Genomic DNA, 19,046 nt, shown 5'->3' on the forward strand with positions numbered 1-19,046 from the left:
TTTCTAACTCTCTATCCCTCTCCCTTCCTCTCTGTAAAAAAATCAATAAAATATATATTTTTTTAAAAAACACAAAATAAAAACAAACAAACCTGTTTTTGTCCCAACACAGGAAGCAAAGAAAAAACCACACCGGCAAACTTCATGAGTTGGCATTGCTGCTACCCCTGGCCCCAAAGACCAGTAGCAAGAAGCTTACCAAGGTAAGTGGACTGAAGGAGAGGAGGTGGATTTGGGAGGTAGATTTTAAAATGTCAGTAAGCTGGTTAACTTCCCTTGTCCTGAGAAACCTAGACAGACCCTCTCAGTGACAGCGCTGAGATGGGAATGGGAATTCCTGGGAGTCTTGGAGCACATGACTGCAGGATTCTTTCTCGCAACAGAGGCAGGAGGAGCTGGGAGGGGAAAACAGGCAAGGAGCCAGGTAGAGGTCATTGCTTTGGGAGTCAACCAGCCAGGGTTTGCGCCCTCCAGCTCCATAACCACAGAACCCTGGGCAGGCCACTCAGGTTATCAGCCTCTCAAGCTTTGTGTTTCTCAGCTGTAAAATTAATAAAGATAACGCCTCCTACCCAGAGATATGGTGAAGCCAAAATGACACAATAGCCATGACAGGCCCTGAATAAATGTCGGTTCCCTCCCTGTTGTGTGACCCCTGGGTATCATCCCCACCCGGTAGAAACAGACGAAGCTTCTCTGCGTGTCCCCATCGGCTATTCAATACATGTAGATGGTGCTGAGCTAACACCTCACTCCCAGTGGGAACAACCTACTGGGAGACTCGGAGATCCTGAAGGCTTGGTGTGATGTTGTCTTGCTATAGTTCCTCTCATTCAGTCATTTATTCACTCATCAGCCATTTTATGGAAAGATTATTGGATGTCAGAGCTTTTATGATTGTGACAAGGGGAGGGAAAGAAATTTGAGACCCAGTCCTCATCCTCTGGGAACTCAGAATCTGGCAGGAAGATAAAGCTTTGAACACAGGAGTAACTGGTCCCAGCTAGAGGTGCTACTTGCCTCCAGGGAGGGTCAGAGGAGCAGGTGTTTTGGAAAAATTTGTCAGACCCCAACCCTGCCTGACACATTCCATCAGTCCCCAATCATGTTGATTCTCCCCCTAAATATCTCTCCATCATGGGTGCTGATATTATATTATTTTATTATTGTTTTTGTTGTTAATCCTCACCCGAGGATATTTTTCCATTGATCTTTTAGAGAGAGTGGAATAGAGAGGGAAAGACAGAGAGAAATATCTATGTGAGAGAAACACATAGATTGGTTGCCCCCTGCATGTGTCCTGACCAGGGCCCAGGCCAGGGAGGAGCCTGCAACCCAGGTACGTGCCCTTGACCAGAATCAAACCCAGGACCCTTTGGTCCACAGGCCGACGCTCTAGCCACTGAGCCAAGATGGCTAGGGCCTTATATTAGTGTCTTGTTGCTACTGTAACAAATTACCACAAATTCAGTGTTTAAACCAACACAAATTTATTCTCCTTCAGTTCTGGAGGTCAGAAATCCAAAATTAGTCTCACTGGTCTGAAGTCAGGGTGTCAGCAGACTTGGTTCTTGTTGGAGGCTCCAGGGAGAATGTGTTTTCTTTCCTTTGCCAACTTCTAGAGGTCACCTATGTTCCCTGGCTCACGGCCCCTTCAAAGCCAGAAGAGTAGCATTTTCAAATCTCGTCTTCTCTCTCTTTGCTTCCGTTGTCATTCACCTTCTCTGCCTTTGACCCTCCTGCCTCCAGCTTATCAGAAACCCCTGTGATTACAGTGGGCCCACTGAGATGATCCAGAATAACCTCCCCATCTGAAGGTCCTTATTCAGTCACACCCAGCACATCTGCAAGGTCCCCTTAAGGCAACATAATCACAGGTTCTGGGGACGAGGACATGGATGTTTTGGGGAGAGGCATTACACAGACCACCACAGTGCTCAAAAATACTGGAGGGGTTTTATCCTCTGTCGTCAATCATTGGAGTATTTGGTACACAGATGCTGTCCTAAGCTCTTGGCAAGAAGGGCAGAGATGTCTGGGACACAGTCCCTGCTCTGGAGGAATGACCTTCTAGTTAGAGGACAGGCATAATTATATCACTGACCAGATGGCCTCATCTCCTCATGGAATTCTCCCCAGGCCCCCACCTTCATCCTTCCTGAAGTTCAGTCCTGGGACCCTGCTCCACATACAACCTGAGTTCCTGTCAGTTCCCAGCTTCCCACTGGACCAGTCTGCTTAAAGTGCATCCCAGTTCATCAGGGCTATGGGACCTGTTCAGTCCGCTGCTCAGTGAACTAATGGGGGCTATAATGTGTGGTCTCTCCTGTGTTGGAGACGGGCTGCAGCTTAGATCTGTGACATCCTAACACCATTCTGGCTGATTAAGCGGCCCCTGCCCTGTATGATGCTGTAGCTGCTTCCTCTGGCCACCAAAGCCTTCAGCACATTACTGATTGTTTTCGTATTTCTGACCCCCTTTACATGAAGAGTGCTGAGATGGCAAGGACCATAATAGATAAGTCTCTATCCCCAGTGCCCCACAGGGCCCATAGAGCAGATAATAACAATTGAACAATTGCTCCCAACAGACTGAGAGTTCTAGGTGTCAGGCCCTGAATGCCAAATATTTTATATACATTTTTTTATTTAATCCTCCCCACAAGGCATTTGGGATGCATATGTTTATGCTCATTTTTTGGTTTGAGGAAACTGAAGCACAGAGTGGTCATATTGTGCAGAGGAACACAGCCAGCTTACGGTGAGAGAGAGGCAGATGTGTCTCTTTCCAAAGGCCCACATCCTCAACCAGTCTGTCATTCGGTGCTCAATAGATGTTTGTTGAATGAATGAATGAATGAATTTCCTCTGTTGAGGAAGTTGCAGGACCTGTCCATCTCACCCTCAGAAGATCTTTGGTGAAGTTCCCAAGCTAAGAAGTTTCAATTGCTGAGCCTCTCTCCTGAAATCAGAGATGAGGCCCAATATCCTCCTGCACGAAACCTTTATACTAGTAATAATGAGTAACATTTTATACTACTTTACAGTTTGCAAAGACTTCAGCTTACGAGTGCCCACCATGTGCCAAGCCTGGTGTTGGAGATACTAAGCTAAAAATATAGTATCTGCTCTGGAAAAAACCCTGGTCTAGTTAGAAAAAGTTAGAAAAGGTTCTCATTTAGTCCCCTGAGAACTTACTGAAGGTACTCTCATTGTCATCAACTAAGCATTTATTAGGCAACTATCGTATCAGGCTCTGTACTGGGCGATTTCACACACACTAATTTATTTACTCCTAATGATAATCCTCTGAGCCTGAATGAGCATCTCATCCCCGTTGCACAGATGAGGAAACCGAGGCTCAAAGAAGTAAAACAACCTGCTCTCATCACACAGCCAATAAGTGGCAGATTGGAACCAGGCCCTTCCAAACTGATAGTCCCTTGCTGGTGTCACATGTATTCCTTAGTTAGATCACAGCTTCCTTTCGTGGATCAGGTTAAATAATTTCAGTGACTGTCTGTATCGCATTTTATGGAATGGTTTCACATAAGTCCCCTCTAGAGACCATGCTTGGGTTTGGAAGATTACTACTAATGGTTTTATTGTTATTCTAGGGATCTAGTACGATTCAAAAAATACCTATTGATGTTCTTCCCTCATGTCTTGGCCAGGCTAACTCCTTTCATTATTCAGGTCTCAATTTAAATGCTGCTGGATCCAAGGGGACTTTCTGGACATCTAAGTTTAGTTGCAGAATCCCTTGTACTCTTTTATTCATAATGCTTAATGATAATTTTGTATGATTTATGAGTTTATTAAGTCTGCTGCCTCACTATATGGTAAGTTCCATGAAGGCAAACAAAAGTATGTCTAGGTCATCCTTCCATACTTGGCCCTTAGTGGGGAGTAGTCTTTTTTGTTTGTTTTGTTAATCCTCACACGAGGATATTTTTCCACTGATTTTTAGGGAGAGTGGGAGAGAGAGGGGAAGATAGAGAGGAGCCCTAACTGGTTTGGCTCAGTGGATAGAGTGTCGGCCTGAGGACTAAAGGTCCCAGGTTTGATTCCGGTCAAGGGCATGTACCTTGGTTGTGGGCACATCCCCAGTAGGGGGTGTGCAGGAGGCAGCTGATCGATGTTTCTCTCATCAATGTTTCTAACTCTCTACCCCTCTCCCTTCCATTCTGTAAAAAAATCAATAAAATATATTATTAAAAAATAATAAAATAAAATAATAAATAAATAAATAAAAAGAGAGGAACATCGATGTGAGAGAAATACATCAATTGGTTGCCTCCTGCATGTGTCTCGACTAGGGGAAGAGCCTGCAACCAAGGTAAGTGCCCTTGACCAGAACAGGGGAAGAGCCTGCAACCAAGTAAGTGCCCTTGACCAGAATTGAATCCAGTACCCTTTGGTCCGAAGGCTGACGCTCTATCCACTGAGCCAAACCGGCTAGAGCAGGAGTAGTCTCTTTTAGCGTAGTAGCTCCAGTACCAATACCAATCAGTGTTTGGTGGCTGGACGGGTGATGCCTGGTGGGAGGAGTCTTTGCGCTTGGTGCTTTGGGGGAGATTCACTACTTTAGCAGTCATTGGCTAAGCCACCTCTGGATTCTGTGTGCTTGAGATATAGAAATCAACTAGTTACAGTCTCTACCCTCAGCTAATCCAAGGTCAGTGGAAAGGAATGATGTGTGAACAGATAATTATAAGACAGTGTGGCAAGTGCTTTGGTGGAATCAGGCCAGGGTGTTACAAGAGTGCCTAGGAGGGACATCTGACCCAGCCTGGGCGAGAGGGGTCAGGAAGGAGGGGAAGCTTCTGGAAGCTCAAAGGAGATGCCAGGAGAGGGAGTATGTGGCAAGAAGAGGAAGGCTTTGCAGAAAGACAATACAGCATGTGCAAAGGGCCAGGGGTGGGAAACTAAACAGTGTGCCGAAAAACTGGACCTGGGTTTAGATCCCAGCTTGGCCATGTCCTCTCTGTAACCTTAGCAAATGCCATTACACTCTGAGCCTCAGTTTCCCTACTTGTAACGCTACCTTGCTGGGCCACAATGAGAACTAAAGAGCAAAATAGAAACATATCTGTTAATGGAGGAATTGTTGGGGCGGGGAATGGGGTCCTGGAGCCTTTCTGCCTCTGGTCTCTGGAAGCCTCTCGTTGTCTCGGGCCCCCACTCTGTGCGTAACCCTGTCTTTCTTTTATGGGCAGAAGGAGATTCTGCAGCACATCCTGCACTACATTCTGTACCTCCAGAGAAACATCGATGTGGCCAAGGCCTTGCTCCAATTCCACACCGCCAATGGGGAAGGTGGAGCTGGGGGTAAGTCCGTTTCCCAGGGCCTGCTCCATAAGTATTGTCCTGCTGTCAGGGACCCTGAGTGACTTCACCCATTCCAGGCCCTCCAGGATCACACAGCCTCACATAGGGGCAAAGTCAGGAGAGGGTGTCTGGGAAGACTGTGGGGGGAGGGGCCTTGGAGCTGGGCCTTGGAGGACAGTTGAAGGGGGAACCCTGCCAAGTGGAAGAAACAATCTGAGCCGGAGCGTGCAGGCATGAGAAGACATGTGTGGAATGTCTGGGGACAGGCAAGCAGATGGGTGTGGTTGGAGGGGCCACGTAGCATCGAAAGGACAAGTGCAGGCTCTTGAGCCAGATCCTGACTCAGATACACGTCTTGTTACCATAAGTTTAGTTGCAGAATCCCTTGTTTCTGTTTCCTCATCTGCAGAACGGGACTAAGACTAGTCGATCCTGACTCAGATACACGTCTTGTTACCATAACCTCTCTGTGCTTCTGTTTCCTCATCTGCAGAACGGGACTAAGACTAGTACTTCCCTCCTGTGTTTGTCGTGAAGATTAAATGAGTTGATACAAGTAGAGAGTATTGTAGCACAATGCCTAGAACACACCATTCATCCAGTGCTGTATGTGCTGGGTGCTATCATTACTGGTGTAAAACATACACAGGCAAGAAGGGTAGGAAATGAGGAAGAGACGAGATCCTGAAGGGCTTCGAGCCCTGAGGAGGGAGATGAAGATGAGACTTACTGAAAGACTTTCAGCCAGGGCAAGCCATGATCAGGTTTTTGCAGGGTTTTTTAAATTATTACTTTAAAATGATCTCTGTGAAGATCTTTGACATATTTTAAATATATTTTTATTGATTTCAGAGAGGAAGGGAAAGGAAAAGAGAGATAGAAACATCAATGATGAGAGAGAATCATTGATTGGCTGCCTCCTGCATGCCCCATACTGGGGATTGAGCCTGAAACCTGGGCATGTACCCTGACCGGGAATTGAACCAGTGACCTCTTGGTTCCTGGGTTGATGCTCAACCGCTGAGCCACGCTCAGCTGGGCTGCAGGGTTTTTTAGAAAGAGGTCCCTAACATCTGGTGTGGAGGATTGGTTATTAAGTGAGAAACTGGAGTCAAGGAGATCAGTGAACAAACTTTCAGGGGTGGGCCAGTCAGGAGACAATGCGGCCCCATCTGGCACGGGTCGCTGAGTGTAGGCAGAAGAGGGTACATTTGGGAGATGTTAATGAGGAAGAATTGAGAGGCCTCAGGGAGAGAAGCTGGTGACCCAGGATGGATGGTGGAACCCTCACTGTCTTGAGGAAGGCAGGAGGAGGAATTGGTTTGGGGTGGGAAATATGGGGGCGAATTTGGGAAGCACTGAATCTGTCCTCCCTGTCAGCCAAGGCCCAGAATGGCCTGGGGAAGCCCCAGTGTTCGCCCTGCACCTTTGGTGCCCGACTGTGCAACCTCAGACAAGTCTGAGCTCCTCCATGGACTGCGGTGGACCACCCCGCACCCTGCCCGCATTGGGAGGCATTGTCTGGGAGGGAGGATTTGGGAGGGCATGACCTCTCTCCTTCTTTGTCCTGTGCAGGGCTGGGCCGGAACTCCGCTGTGGGCTCACACAGCTGCCCACACTCTTGTCAGTCCTACCTTTGGGAAGCCTGTCGGAAACCTAGGAAGAAGAAGCTGACCCGAGCGTCAGGTACAAGCTGTCAGTGGAGGCAGATAGAAAGTTGGGGTCAGATGGAAGGGGGCTCCTTCTCCAGGGTCATCACACCCCTGGGAAGCCCAGTCAGCAATCCTGAGCCCCTAACGAGGCTTCAGAGTCGGACACGCCTGGGTTCATTTTCTGGCTCTTTGTCTTACTTACGAGGGTGCACTGTCCTCTGAGCCTCATCCTCCTCATCTGGAAATTGCAGTCCCTGCCACAGGGAGGTCTTGAGGACGAGGAGCCTGAAAACGTGCCACTCAAGCAATGCTTAAGTGGAGAGGCATATGGTCGGTTCCCAGTGAAGGGAAGCTACTGTCAGCATTTATTGTCTTTATGGCCAGTAACCCATCCCTGGCCAGCATCAGGGAGCATGGACACCAGGGAGGAAAGACCTACGAGTGAAAGACCAGTGTCCTGGGTCCAGCCTCAGCCTTGCTATAACTCACTACACGTCCTCTCTCTTTCGAGGGCCTCCGTTTCCATGTCTTTAAAATGGGAGTTGGACCTAGTCAATGATGTCCAGCCCTGGCTGCATATCTGAATCATCCAGGCGCCTTAAAAAGTGCCTGTGCCTGTGTCTCACACCCAGAAGGCCGGGTCTCAGTGGTCTGAGGTGCACGCTGGGCTTCAGTATTTTTTCAGAGCTGGCAAGGTGGTTCTAGCCCAGTGATGGCGAACCTTTTGAGCTCGGCGTGTCAGCATTTTGAAAAACCCTAACTTAACTCTGGTGCCGTGTCACATAGACATTTTTTGATATTTGCAACCATAGTAAAACAAAGATTTACATTTTTGATATTTATTTTTTATATATTTAAATGCCAATTAACAAAGAAAAATCAACCAAAAAAGTGAGTTCGAGTGTCACCTCTGACACGTGTGTCATAGGTTCACCATCACTGTTCTAGCCTACAAGTAGGGGAAGGGCGTGTCAGACTGTGACCTGTAGCTAAGGATCCAGGCTTATCCAGGAGGCGCTGATGAGTGACTAGGCCAGGCAAAGCTTTGAAACAGGTGTCTGGGCCCAGAGCAAAGAAGACCTCCCACCTGAGCCATCTTCTAGTGACAAGGCCCCAGCCCCATCTGATGCCATCGCTCTGCTGTCCCAGACGCCAGACCCGGGCCCAGAACCCTTGTTGCTATCTGGCCCTGTCAAGCCCAAGAAGCAGGTGACCCCATCCCCAGACCAGAAGGGAGGAAACATGGAGGGGACCAGCACTCCTCCAAGATGCTGCATTGTCTTTTTTTAAAATATATATATTTTATTGATTTTTTACAGAGAGGAAGGGAGAGGGATAGAGAGTTAGAAACATCAATGAGAGAGAAACATCGATCAACTGCCTCCTGCACACCCCCTACTGGAGATGTGCCCGCAACCAAGGTATATGCCCTTGACCGGAATCAAACCTGGGACCATTCAGTCCGCAGGCCGACGCTCTATCCACTGAGCCAAACAGGTTAGGGCGATGCTGCATTGTCTTTGCCTTAAGGTGACAGAAATGGAGGAAGATCCTGGCTGACATTGCTGGATGTGGCTAAGAACAGCGTTACTGCTGATCTTCCCTCACCATTAATTTAGCCAGTCATTTATACACCCCTTATTAGGCATCCGCAACATCCACGCACAGTCCTGGTTAGCTGGGACTTCAATGGTGGACAAGAGAGACACTGTTTCTCACCTCACACAGCTATAGTCTCGTTCCCAGTTTTCTTTTCCCTTCAGGCTCTGCTGTAGGTGTAAGGGTGGGACAGAGTCAGTGCCACCCTTGTGTGAGGGCTGCGAGTGGCAGAACTGTAGGGACTCCCTGTCCCTGTACCAGCTTCAAAAGGTGTGATGGCTCACTCAGCAGAGAGCCAGGCGAGAAAGTGGGCGAGGGAAGACATGGCCTGAGCCATTCTATCCTCTATCCACCTGTTCATTCAGCCCTGACTCTCTAAGCATTGCTTCGGCCAGGCCATGTGCTGGGTGCTGGGTGCTGGGTGCTGGGGACAGTCCAGTGAAGGAGTCACACACTATCACTGATGTTCCAGAATGGTCCCAACTTCCTGGGGTTGTCCAGGGAGCGTGAGGGACCCAGAGGAGGCGCCTGACCCACCTGGGGAGGGAGGGCTTCCCAATTCAGCTAGTTATGTGGCTTTGGGCAAGTTACTTCACAGCTCGATGCCTCAGTTTACTTAACTGTAAAATGGGGGTAATAATGGTTCTCTTTCACAAAGGGTCAGTGACTAGTATGTAGCATGCTTACAACTGTGCTGGCCGTGCTAAGCACTCTGTACTTGTTTGCTATTATCATCTTCATCATCATTATTCCCCTTACGGATTTTATCTTCCTTACAGCTTCTGATAAAGGAGTGGAATTCCTAGTGCTGATTTGGGTGGCCCCTGAGCCTCATGCAGAGGTCCCAAAGCTTGAGGTTTTGCCTAGGATGGGGGCGGGGGAGGCTGTGGCAGACCCTGGCACCTCTTCACCCCTGCATCTGTGAGTCTGGAGTTCGTCCCAGGCAGAGGAGTGATCACCCTAAATTGCCTCTTTAGGCAAAAACAATGTCCAGGATGATGGGCTTTACCCTGACTTCGGGGCCCAGTACGGGGCCGAGAGGACCTATTTTCTCTACAGAACACCGCCCTATCCCAGGTAAGGAAATGCCGAGGGCTCTGAGTGGGGGAGACTGAGGTGTTTGGTCTGGAATGGCTGAGGGGCAGTGAGAAATGAGCTTGATTTACATCTGATGGTGTCTGTGGCATGAGCACTGCTGTGGGCCCAGCTTTCCGCAGGCATCCTAAGCTCGAAGGAGAGATGGGCCCCAGCCTCTCACCGGTATCCCTGTCTCCCGTCTCACCCTTCTAAGCCACCCTTACTAGTCACACAAACTTTGACCATGTCAGTTCATGGCTTAAAGCCCTCCCTCAGGGCCCAAATATCTTCATTGGCATTTGAGAACTTCTCTGGCTTCAGCTCACCTTGCCAGCACCCTCTCCTGCCCCTCACCCATGAAACTTACCCTTAACACTTGCAAATACTCGCCACTCCCCATGGGAACCATGCCCTTGCCCGCTCTGGGCTCTTCATACTCTGATCCCTCTTCCCAGCAAGCCTGGTCCGCTCATCTACTTGGAAAACTCTACCTCCTTCAGGCCACGCTCAGTGCTATCCTCCTCCTGCCCTGCCCACCTGTCTGACCTCCCCGCACCCCCATAACTGTGTGGTCAGTGCCTGATTACAGCTGTCTCTCCTCACAAACCGTGAAGCTCTATGAGGGCAGCACCTCAAGCTGACTAAGCTTTCTGCCCCCAGCTCTCCCCCAGCAGCCAGCATGGAGTGATCCCTGTCTTACCTCACAGTGGGCAACACTGAGTCACCCAACGGGGAGACAGCTCCCTCAGGGGCACAGCAATTCCCAGCCTAGGGCTCCTGCTCTGCCTCTTGAATTCCACCTCTTGCAGGTACCAGCTGGTGCTCTACGATTCCAGTGAGGAGATGGACAAGGAGGCCCCAGACACTGACCCTTGGCTTCCTGCCTGGACCCCAGAGGGCAGCCCTCATGGTGACTGAAACTCTGTCTCTCTTCCTTGTAGGCTGGTGTGGGGCCTTCTTGGTACCTTCCTTCTGAGGATTTCAGTAGAAGGGGGGAAAGTGGGAAAGGTGAATAGATGTCTGCTAAGCACAGGGATGGCAAGTCACTAGCCATTGGTTGCCATGGCAGATATTGTTAATCAAGCATCACTGTTTCTGGTGATCCCAGACAGTACCTCAGAATCTTTCTTAACATACAGCTCCAGGTAGCTACAATCATTCTATCAGATCTGACACCTGATAGAATGATACTGACTAGAGAGGCCCAATGCACAAAATTCGTGCAAGAGTAGGCCTTCCTTTCCCTGGCTGCCGGCACCGGCTTCCCTCTGGCACCCAGGACCCAGGCTTCCCTCACAGCCCCGGCTTCATCAGGAAGGTCATCCAGAAGGACGTCCGGAAGGACATCTGGTCTAATTAGCATATTATGCTTTTATTATTATAGTTGGTTGTTGTTTTTTTGCCATCCCTGGCATAATGACAGACATTGTGCCTCTTAATTTCCTCTACCAAGCACTGAAAAGGAGCAGTTGACAGTCATCTTTCCCCAGTGTCTGGCACCATCTCCTCAAAGCCAGCGGGGGCAGAGGGCAATCTGTGACCACACCCCAAGCTTGATGTTTCCTTTTCAGGAAGCCCACTGGCCTTGGAGCCTCCCCACATTGACAACTGGAGTGTGATGGGCCAACCGAGCGAGATCCTAGGTCTCAGTCCTTCCCTCTTCAGCTCCCCAGGAAAACTGCTGCCAGAACAGGTCTTGGAGGATGGCAGCGAGTACCTGACCCAAGGTGAGCATGCAGGGCTGGACCTGGTCCTAGGTCTGTTCAGAAAACACACGGTGATGCCCACCAAGTAAGTGTGCAGCCTTGTGCTGGGCAGTGCTGGATGCCCAGGGATGAATGCTGTCCGGGCCCTGCCTCGAAGAGCCCATAGCCTAGTGGGTGTGTGGGGGAGCCCCAGGCCAGCGTGGAGAGTGGAAGGCTCCAGAAGCCTGCAGTAGGGACCAACTCGCTCTGCCTAGGGTAGAGGTGGCCCAGGGGAGCTGGCCTGGGAGCTAGATTTGAATATGGCGGAGGAGATCCAGAAACCTGGAGAGTGGCACAGAGCCCTGGTGCCGTGAGGGAGCCATTTTCATCCTAGCCAACCTCTGCCTTCCCTCCCGGACAGCTCTCTTTGAAGAAGTTTTCTTAGATCCCGTGTCTTCACCTTCTGCCTGCGTGCTGGAAGTACCGCCGAAGAAGGTAGGCATCGCTCCACCCTTCCATCCACAGGAACGGTCGTCCTGCTTTCCACGAGTCACTCACCGGCTCGATTCACTCATCCATCCCCTCAACGTTTCCAGAGACTCATCTGCTCATCCTTTGAATGCTCACTTTGGCCACAGACACCCACTCTGTGCTGGGCACTTGGAATGAACTAGACAAAAGGGATGAAAGCTAAAAGGTTGTCAGGGCCTGGCTGGTGTGGCTCAATGGTTGACCCTCAGCCCACGAACCAGGAGGTTGCGTTTCAATTCCTGGTCAGGGCACATGCTCAAGTTGCCAGCTGGTCCCCAGTAGGGGGCATGCAGGAGGCAGCCAATCAATGATTCTCTCTCACAATTGATGTTTCTATCTATCGCTCTCCCTAAAATCAATTATTTATATATATATATATATAAACTGCTAGGTGCCCATAAAAGACCCCACATAATATTACAACTGCTCTATGAGACCAGCATCTCTGGGACCCCATTTGACAGAAAATAGATGAGCAACCTCAGGAATCCTCAATTGGAAAGAGCTCCCTCCAAAGCCCCCACACTGACCTCTGTGGCCACTGTCTGCTCCAGGAGTCACTCACCTGCTCGATTCACTCATCCATCCCCTCTATCCATCTGGCAAAGGGGCAGCCCTAGCCCTGGTCCCTAAACCATTCTTCCTCCAATGTGTGTGGGCAGGGCACTGCCTCAATGAGTAGTTGAATGGGCAGCAGTAGGAAAATAGATGCCCTTAGTGGAGCCTTTAGTAAGTGCCTGACTCTGTGCTAGGTGCTTCTCGGCCTTCAAGATGTGTAGTGAGCGCTATTCTGTAGGTGGAATTGATGCTGAGAGAAGTTAAGACTTGCCCAGGACATCATGGCTACCATGTGAAGTGGTAAACTGATGGGATTGAGAGATATTGCCCCCAAAACAGGAGGCAGAAGAACTCAGCCCCATAGAGTCCCTCTCTGACCCCTATGGGAACTTGGGAACATTTGTTTGAATGTCCAATGGGTGTTTGGATGAGGTTGTCTTGAATCTGAGACGTTTCTCATGCTCATTTCCTAGGAGAGCAGTGAGTTGGGGCATGAAGGGACACCAGTGTCTGCTCACATCCCCTCCCAGGACACACCCCCTGAGGCCCCCGAAGACCTTTCTGACTCCCACAGCCCGTGCCTGTCTTCAGTGTCACTGGGCCACCTCTCGCTGAGTGAGGACAGCCAGGCATCGTCCATCCCCAGCTCTGAGGGCATGGACACCGACATGGACACAGAGCTGGTGTGGAGGCAGCAGGTGAGGGGGACAGCCATTGAGGTGGGTCCTGCCTCTCCTGCCAGCTCTCATCTCTCTGCCCCCACCCAGGAGGCTCAGACCAACCCTGAGGACCTGAAGTTCTCGAGCGATGAGGATGGAGACTACACATGGACCCCCACCCGGAGGGAGAAGAGCAGGAGGGGCCAGGCAGACAGGGGCCCCATGACGCTCAAGAACAAGAAAGACTCCTGCCCCACTCAGCCGAAGAAAAAGTGTGTCAATGGCTTCATCATGTTCTGTAGGATGAACCGGAAGCAGTACATCCGGTGGGTGGGGGTCCTCTTTGGCTGCCCGCCTCCCAGAGCATGTTGCCCGCTGCTGGCTGACCCATTGGCCCCGTCCTCAGTCACATGTTCCCCCAGCATCTCACCTGGCCCCACTGCATTGGTCAGGGCCTGCCATTGTAAGCAGAGAAACCCACCTCAGACTTAAGAAAAATAGGACATTAATAGCTTATATAACCTGAAAAAAGACAGGGGTAGATTAGGTTCAGATGTGGGCCCAAGTGCTCACAGGATGCTGTCTGGAGTCCTTGTCCCTCTCGTGGTGGGCTTCAGCCTCAGGCAGGTGGGGCCGGCTGGGCAAGGTCACTCCTGGAAGGTCAGGCTCATGTCCTGGCCCCCATCCTAGCAACCTTGTGGGAGGAGAGCTCCTCATTCCTAAGGTTGCAAGAAAAAGTTCTTGAGTCTGACTTGGTAGATCAGGAGCCCAACCCGGAACCCATCGTTGCCATTCTGAAGCGGGGGGATGGGAGGCCCCCCAAGCCACAGGGGAGAAGAGCTGGTACCCTTATGGGAAGATCCAGGGGCTGATATTGGGAGCAGCGGATACGGGTGGCGTCTTCCCAACAACCATTTAGTCAGCCTCCCCCTTTTGGATGCCTCAGCTCCAGGGTGTGTAATGGGGGTCTTTCGAGATCTCTAACACACGGGGAAAGAGCTGGGTCCTCAAAGGGAAAGCTGAGGCTCTGAGAGGGCAAGGGTCAGGTCAGACCTGGGTCTTTGCCCAAGCAGGCCTCTCCTTACCGCCTCCCTCCTGTCCCAGAGCCTGCCCCGGGACTGCGTCCACAACTGCCACCAAACAGCTGGCCCAGCTCTGGCGGGAGATGACGGAGCAGGAGCGCAGACCATACAGGTGAGCAGCCCAGCGGCCTGCTGGGGCGGAGGGCCTCCACTCCTCAGCCCTGCGCCGGCTGTCAGAGCCTTGAGCTTCATGAGACTGGAAACAGGCTGGGAGTTTCCTGGGGTGGGAGGTTTGGGTGTTGCAAACTTTTATGAAATATTTGGGGGTGACAGAGATAGAAAGGTGCTCTACCTTGGAGCTTAGAAGAGCAAGTACCTTAATTTGGAATTGGCCCCCCGCTGCCCTAAATTTCTTTTGCCCTCTCTGCCGCAGGGCATTTCTCAGAGCAGGAAACTGGGTCTTCCCTTTCACTTGGCCTCCTCCCTCTCTCCCCTCTTCCCTCTCCCCTCCCTTCCGGAAACCCCCTCCTCTTCACCTCGGAGCGGCCACCTGCCTGTTTCTCAGTTGGCCCTCAGTGCGCAGGGATTGTAACAGGAGTGTGGGGCTTCAGCAAAGAGCCCCTGGTGGAGTCCTATTGTACAGGCCGGGCCCAGAGGTTCGCCCGCCCCGTGGGACCAGGTAAAGCCCTGGCCTCCCTTTCAGCTTAGGCCTGGCCACTGCAGGGCCAGAGCACCAGTGGTGAGGCAGGGCCGGAGAGGCCAGTGAGGGACCGCCCATCCCACTGCCTCTCCCCCCAGCATCAAAGCTCGAAGGTTCAGCCGCCAGCACAATCGGATTGTGAAGCAGGAAAGCTCCAGCAGCGAGGACGAGGACTGGGGGATCCCCAAGCCCTTCTACCAGCTGCTGGCGGACAGGGCCCGCTGTTCCTCACAGCCCGCCTCTCAGCTGCCTGCTGGCCACAGATGAGAGGGTAACCACTTCACCTCTCCTCCCTCACCACCTCACAGCTCCACAGCTCGATTGAAACCTGGAGCCAATGAGGAAGAGGTTGCCCCCTCCTGGGCCTCAGCCCTGCTAGGCAGGTCTCCTTGGCCAGTTCCCTCGGGCTGGGAGGGGGTGGATTCGTTGACCCTCTGCTTTGTGTGTTTGCCATGTATGTGGGCAGCTGAACTCTGCCCTTCTCACAGCTCCTTTCTTCCCTGGGGAAGGAAGCTCTGAATGAAATGCAGGGAGAAGTTAAGGAGATGGGGCTCCCCTCTAACCTACCTTTGTCCACCCCAGAATCAAATGGTTTCAACCCTGTTCATTCTCACCTTATCCTACTCCTCCCTCCCCTGTTCTATTTATAGGTTATTTATTGTTGCCAACAAAATAAAGTGGAACCCTTGTTACCAGCAAGGGAGACTAGGCAGGCTGCCTTGGTCCCCTGCTCCCGCAGCCCTGGGGGCGCTCCTTCCACCTGGATCTGGGGGCCCCAGGGTCCCCTGCCTTTTGAGAGAAATCACACTCGCCGCACCACAAACATGGTTTCCACCCCAGCCCCTCAGGGTGCCGGGATCAGAAAGCCAGAATCTCAAATTGGGCTTCGTGTAGTTCAGCTTTTCTTTAGGAAAGTTGTTTGGAAAGTAACCCACACTCCTGGAGGTTTTAGTTATCCTGTTAACTTTATTTTAACTGAAATGTAGGCATAACATGTCCTAGAAAAATAAAGATTTAGGATACAAACTAGACACGGGGGTCAAGGTTGCCCCGCGGGTGAGGGATCTTTGGTCTGGGGCTGGACGTGATAATGAGGGCTGTCGTCCAGGGGAAGCAGAGGGGAATCCTCGCCCAGGTCTCCCCACACCTGCATTGTGTTGCAGCTGGAAGAGCCCAGCCGGGAGGCTGTCAGTCCCTGGGCATAGGACTGCTCCACCCTCAGATTCCAAGCAGTTCTGAGAACTCTGGAGGTCAATGGAGCTATTAATAGTGTTTTAGGGAGTGATAGGGAGAGGGCTCAAGGGGGTTGAATGTCCAGCCATTTTGCAGGGTTTTCAGCTCACCGCTCGTACCAGGTCAAGGGGGGCAGAGCCCCTGAGTCAGGACCCCCCAGATCTCCCCATGTATATGGGGCAGAATAAGGAGAGGGCTGTAACAGAGGAGGCTTCCCATCCAGAGGGACGGTGCCCTTGGACAGGGGTGAGCCCCGCACATCCAGGGCTTGGAGGTTAAGCAGCCGGGGGTAGGGTGTAGTGTATGTGGAATCCTCAGATCAACAACTGTTTCTGAAAGGTTCCCTTCTCCCAGCTGTCCTGGATCTCAAGCACCATTGTCAGGAGAGGCGATGAGGCCTGGCGGGGGTCACAGTTCCAAGGGCTCTTCCACAGGCACTGACTGTAGCTGGGTCAGGACCTTGGTCTCAGCTTCCAGCCCCTCCTCCACCTCGCCCCCTGCTGTGGCCCCCAGGAGCAGCCCCTCAGGGTCAGGGTCTGGGAGCCTCAGCACAGTGTGGGGGGCCTGGGTCCCCAGCCCCTTCTCCGCTTCTAGCAGCCCCTCTGTGCCTGTGCTCAGTTCCAGTCCCGATGGCCAAATGGGCACAGCTGCAGGTGACAGCATGAGGCCCTCAGGTGGGGGCGCAGGGAAGCCAGCCAGGAGGCAGGAGGAGTCTGGGGAGAAGGGCAGGCTGGCAGCAATGGTGGCGGCAGGGGCAGGTGGTGGCTGTGGCAGCTGCTGGGCAGAAAGTGCGCCGAGGGCGTGGGCCTCTGGGAGAGCAGGGCTGGGAGCCACAGGAAGGGCTCCTTCGGGCACGGAGATGGCCGCGTCTGGCTTCAGGGGCAGGGCCAGGCTGGGGGCAGGCGGCAGGACCTGGGAGACCAGCATGCTGGTGGGGAAGGTGGCCGTGAGGATGATCTTGCCCTGCTGCACGGCCACACCTGTCACGATGGGGCTGCCAGACACGGGGTTGGCCAGGAGGAAGTTTCCTGTGGGGAGAGACGTCAGGGCACAGGGTTAGAGGGGGCTGCTGGCCAGGAGCAGAGGTGGCAGTTAAGCTGCTGGAAGGCAAGAGGAAGGAGATTAGCCAGAGGCAAACCGACCCCCCTCAGAGCGGGACTAAGTCTGGGTGGTTTGAGCCTCCACACAACCCGGCACAGGGGGGTTCTGGGACATAGCAGGGATGAGCTACCCCCAACCCAAGCCCACCAACGGCACTCTCCCTCCCTGAGATAACTACCCCCACCCAGGCTGGACGGAGGCAGAAGGGGGTACCTGGGGCAGTGGCCGGAGGCAGCTGCAGGGCAGTCACGCCCACCCCGGAGTTTATCAGGTGCACATTAGTAGGGCCCGCTGTAGCTGCCACCTTCACGGGGCTGCCTGGCCCAGCTGCCAATAGCTGCAGTGGCCCCACAGCTTGTGGCAGAGTCACCACCTGTGAGGTGGGCACCACCTGGGGCAGATTCAATAGTGGGGAGGTGGGGCCCAGGCCTGCAGGGTACCCAGGGGGTGGGGAAAGGGGCACCACTTGTGGAGCAGCCACAGAAGCCACTGGTCCTGGGGGCAGAGGAAAGGCAGCAGCCGGCGGGGGCCCAGGCACCACTTGGGGCAGAGGCACTGGCACCTCCTCTCCAGGTGTTCCCAGAGCAGCCACCTGGGGCTTGGTCTCAGGGGCCTCAGGCTGAGCCTCCTCCAGTCGAACCTCCCCGGTCTGAGGGTCCAGGACCAAGGAGGTCTTGCCCTCGCTGGGCCCCAGGGGACTAGGCTGTGGTGGTGGGGCGCCCCCACCCCCTGTGAGCAGCAGGGGGCCCAGGCTGGAGGCTTCACCCAGGGCCAGGCTGTTGATGATGACAGGGCTCCCATTGAGAAGCACCGCTGGTGAGCTGCTGGCAGCCAGGAAACTCCCGTTCACCAGGATGGAGGAAGAGGCAGGGCATGGCGCAGGAGGGGCGGCCCCCGCCAGGAATATGGAGCCCTGGGCAGGGGCCTCCGTGGCCACTGGAGCCACCCCCCTCTCCAGGTCCTCAGGACTGCGGCTGGACTCATCCTCAGTAGTGGGGTTCCCATCAGACTCGCTGTTCAGAGAAAGGATTGTGAGTTGTGGCCCTGAATGCTGTGTCCCCACTGGCCAGCCAGCTTCCCGCACAGAGCTGCAGGAGCCTCCCGCTCTTTCCCCAGCCCAAACTTTTGGGGACAATGCGGGGATGCGGGCGGGGAAGTATGAAGCCTCCTCTCTGAGACCACCTAAGGGCCACGCGGGCAGAGCCTCTGCAAGCCCTGCGTGGACAACACTGCATAAAAGCTGAAGCTGTCCCAAGCCGGAGTGAGGAGGCCGGGGCATCCAGGCTGCCCGGTCTCGGGGTCGGGCTGAAAGCAGCCTGGAGGCGGCGGAGAGCCGGGAGGTGGCGGCCAGCTCAGTTCTCGGTGCCCTCCCAGGGCGTCAGAGAGGGCGGGAGAGGCTGGCGTGCTGGGTGGGAGGGGAAGGGCTTGGGTTACAGGGAAACCGGAGCTGGGGAAGGTTCACGTTTCACAACAAAGACAGACGACGGACCACGCCGTTTGGGCCCCGAGGGGGGGGGCGGGGGCGGGGAAGGGTGTGTGAGAAAGCGCCGGGGTCGGGGAAGGACCGGGCAGCGCAGCGGCCAGAAAGAAGCCCCGACGCCGGGTGCGGGAACAAAGGCCCCTCCCTCTTTCCCCGTGGCCCCCTTTTCTCCCTGTCTCCCCAGTCTAGCCACCCACACGGATGGGGATCTAGGATGGGGTCCTGAGTGGAGCGGAGGAAAGAGGTCGCCCAGTCTCCGCGAGAGAAGCAGCGATGTTGGGGAGAGGGCCGGGACGTGTGCCCGTGGCATCCTCACTATTCCTCACGCCTGGCGGGCGCCGGAGGGTGTGAGCGGGAGGCATCTGCGGACTTGGCGCGGACTCCGGCAGCGGGTTCGGGAGAGGGGGCTGGTGGGTGG

The 19,046-nt window shown here is 53.4% G+C and overlaps 2 protein-coding genes across 2 annotated transcripts; one reads left to right on the forward strand and one right to left on the reverse strand.

Annotated features, from left to right (window-relative positions):
* Positions 1-104: 104 nt before the first annotated feature.
* BHMG1 (basic helix-loop-helix and HMG box domain containing 1) lies at positions 105-15,081 on the forward strand (the record flags this gene model as incomplete). Its single annotated transcript, XM_014537397.1, has 13 exons — positions 105-203; positions 5,220-5,331; positions 6,907-7,017; positions 8,038-8,256; positions 8,514-8,567; positions 9,560-9,659; positions 10,469-10,569; positions 11,231-11,386; positions 11,766-11,839; positions 12,907-13,131; positions 13,201-13,418; positions 14,197-14,286; positions 14,913-15,081. Coding segments are annotated over 13 exons (1,728 nt in total), but the record flags the coding sequence as incomplete, so codon positions are not given.
* Positions 15,082-15,760: 679 nt separating this feature from the next.
* SIX5 (SIX homeobox 5) lies at positions 15,761-19,046 on the reverse strand. The gene is made up of 2 exons (XM_014537389.1): positions 17,362-19,046; positions 15,761-17,075 (listed from the first exon to the last, which is right to left on the reverse strand). The coding sequence occupies exons 1-2, from the start codon at positions 18,425-18,427 to the stop codon at positions 16,456-16,458; spliced, it is 1,686 nt and encodes a 561-aa protein (XP_014392875.1). The 5' UTR covers positions 18,428-19,046; the 3' UTR covers positions 15,761-16,455.

Source organism: Myotis brandtii, unplaced genomic scaffold (genome assembly GCF_000412655.1).
Source record: "Myotis brandtii unplaced genomic scaffold, ASM41265v1 scaffold178, whole genome shotgun sequence".
Classification (NCBI taxonomy): domain Eukaryota; kingdom Metazoa; phylum Chordata; class Mammalia; order Chiroptera; family Vespertilionidae; genus Myotis; species Myotis brandtii.

What these genes read in the sequence shown, in the direction of transcription:
- SIX5 (XM_014537389.1), bottom strand. Translation starts at nt 18,427, where the DNA reads ATGCCCCGGCCTCCTCACTCCGGCTTGGGACAGCTTCAGCTTTTATGC. An exon ending in GCCTCCGGCCACTGCCCCAG is followed by an intron (nt 17,076 to 17,361) that starts GTACCCCCTTCT and finishes CTCTCCCCACAG; the next exon opens with GAAACTTCCTCCTGGCCAAC.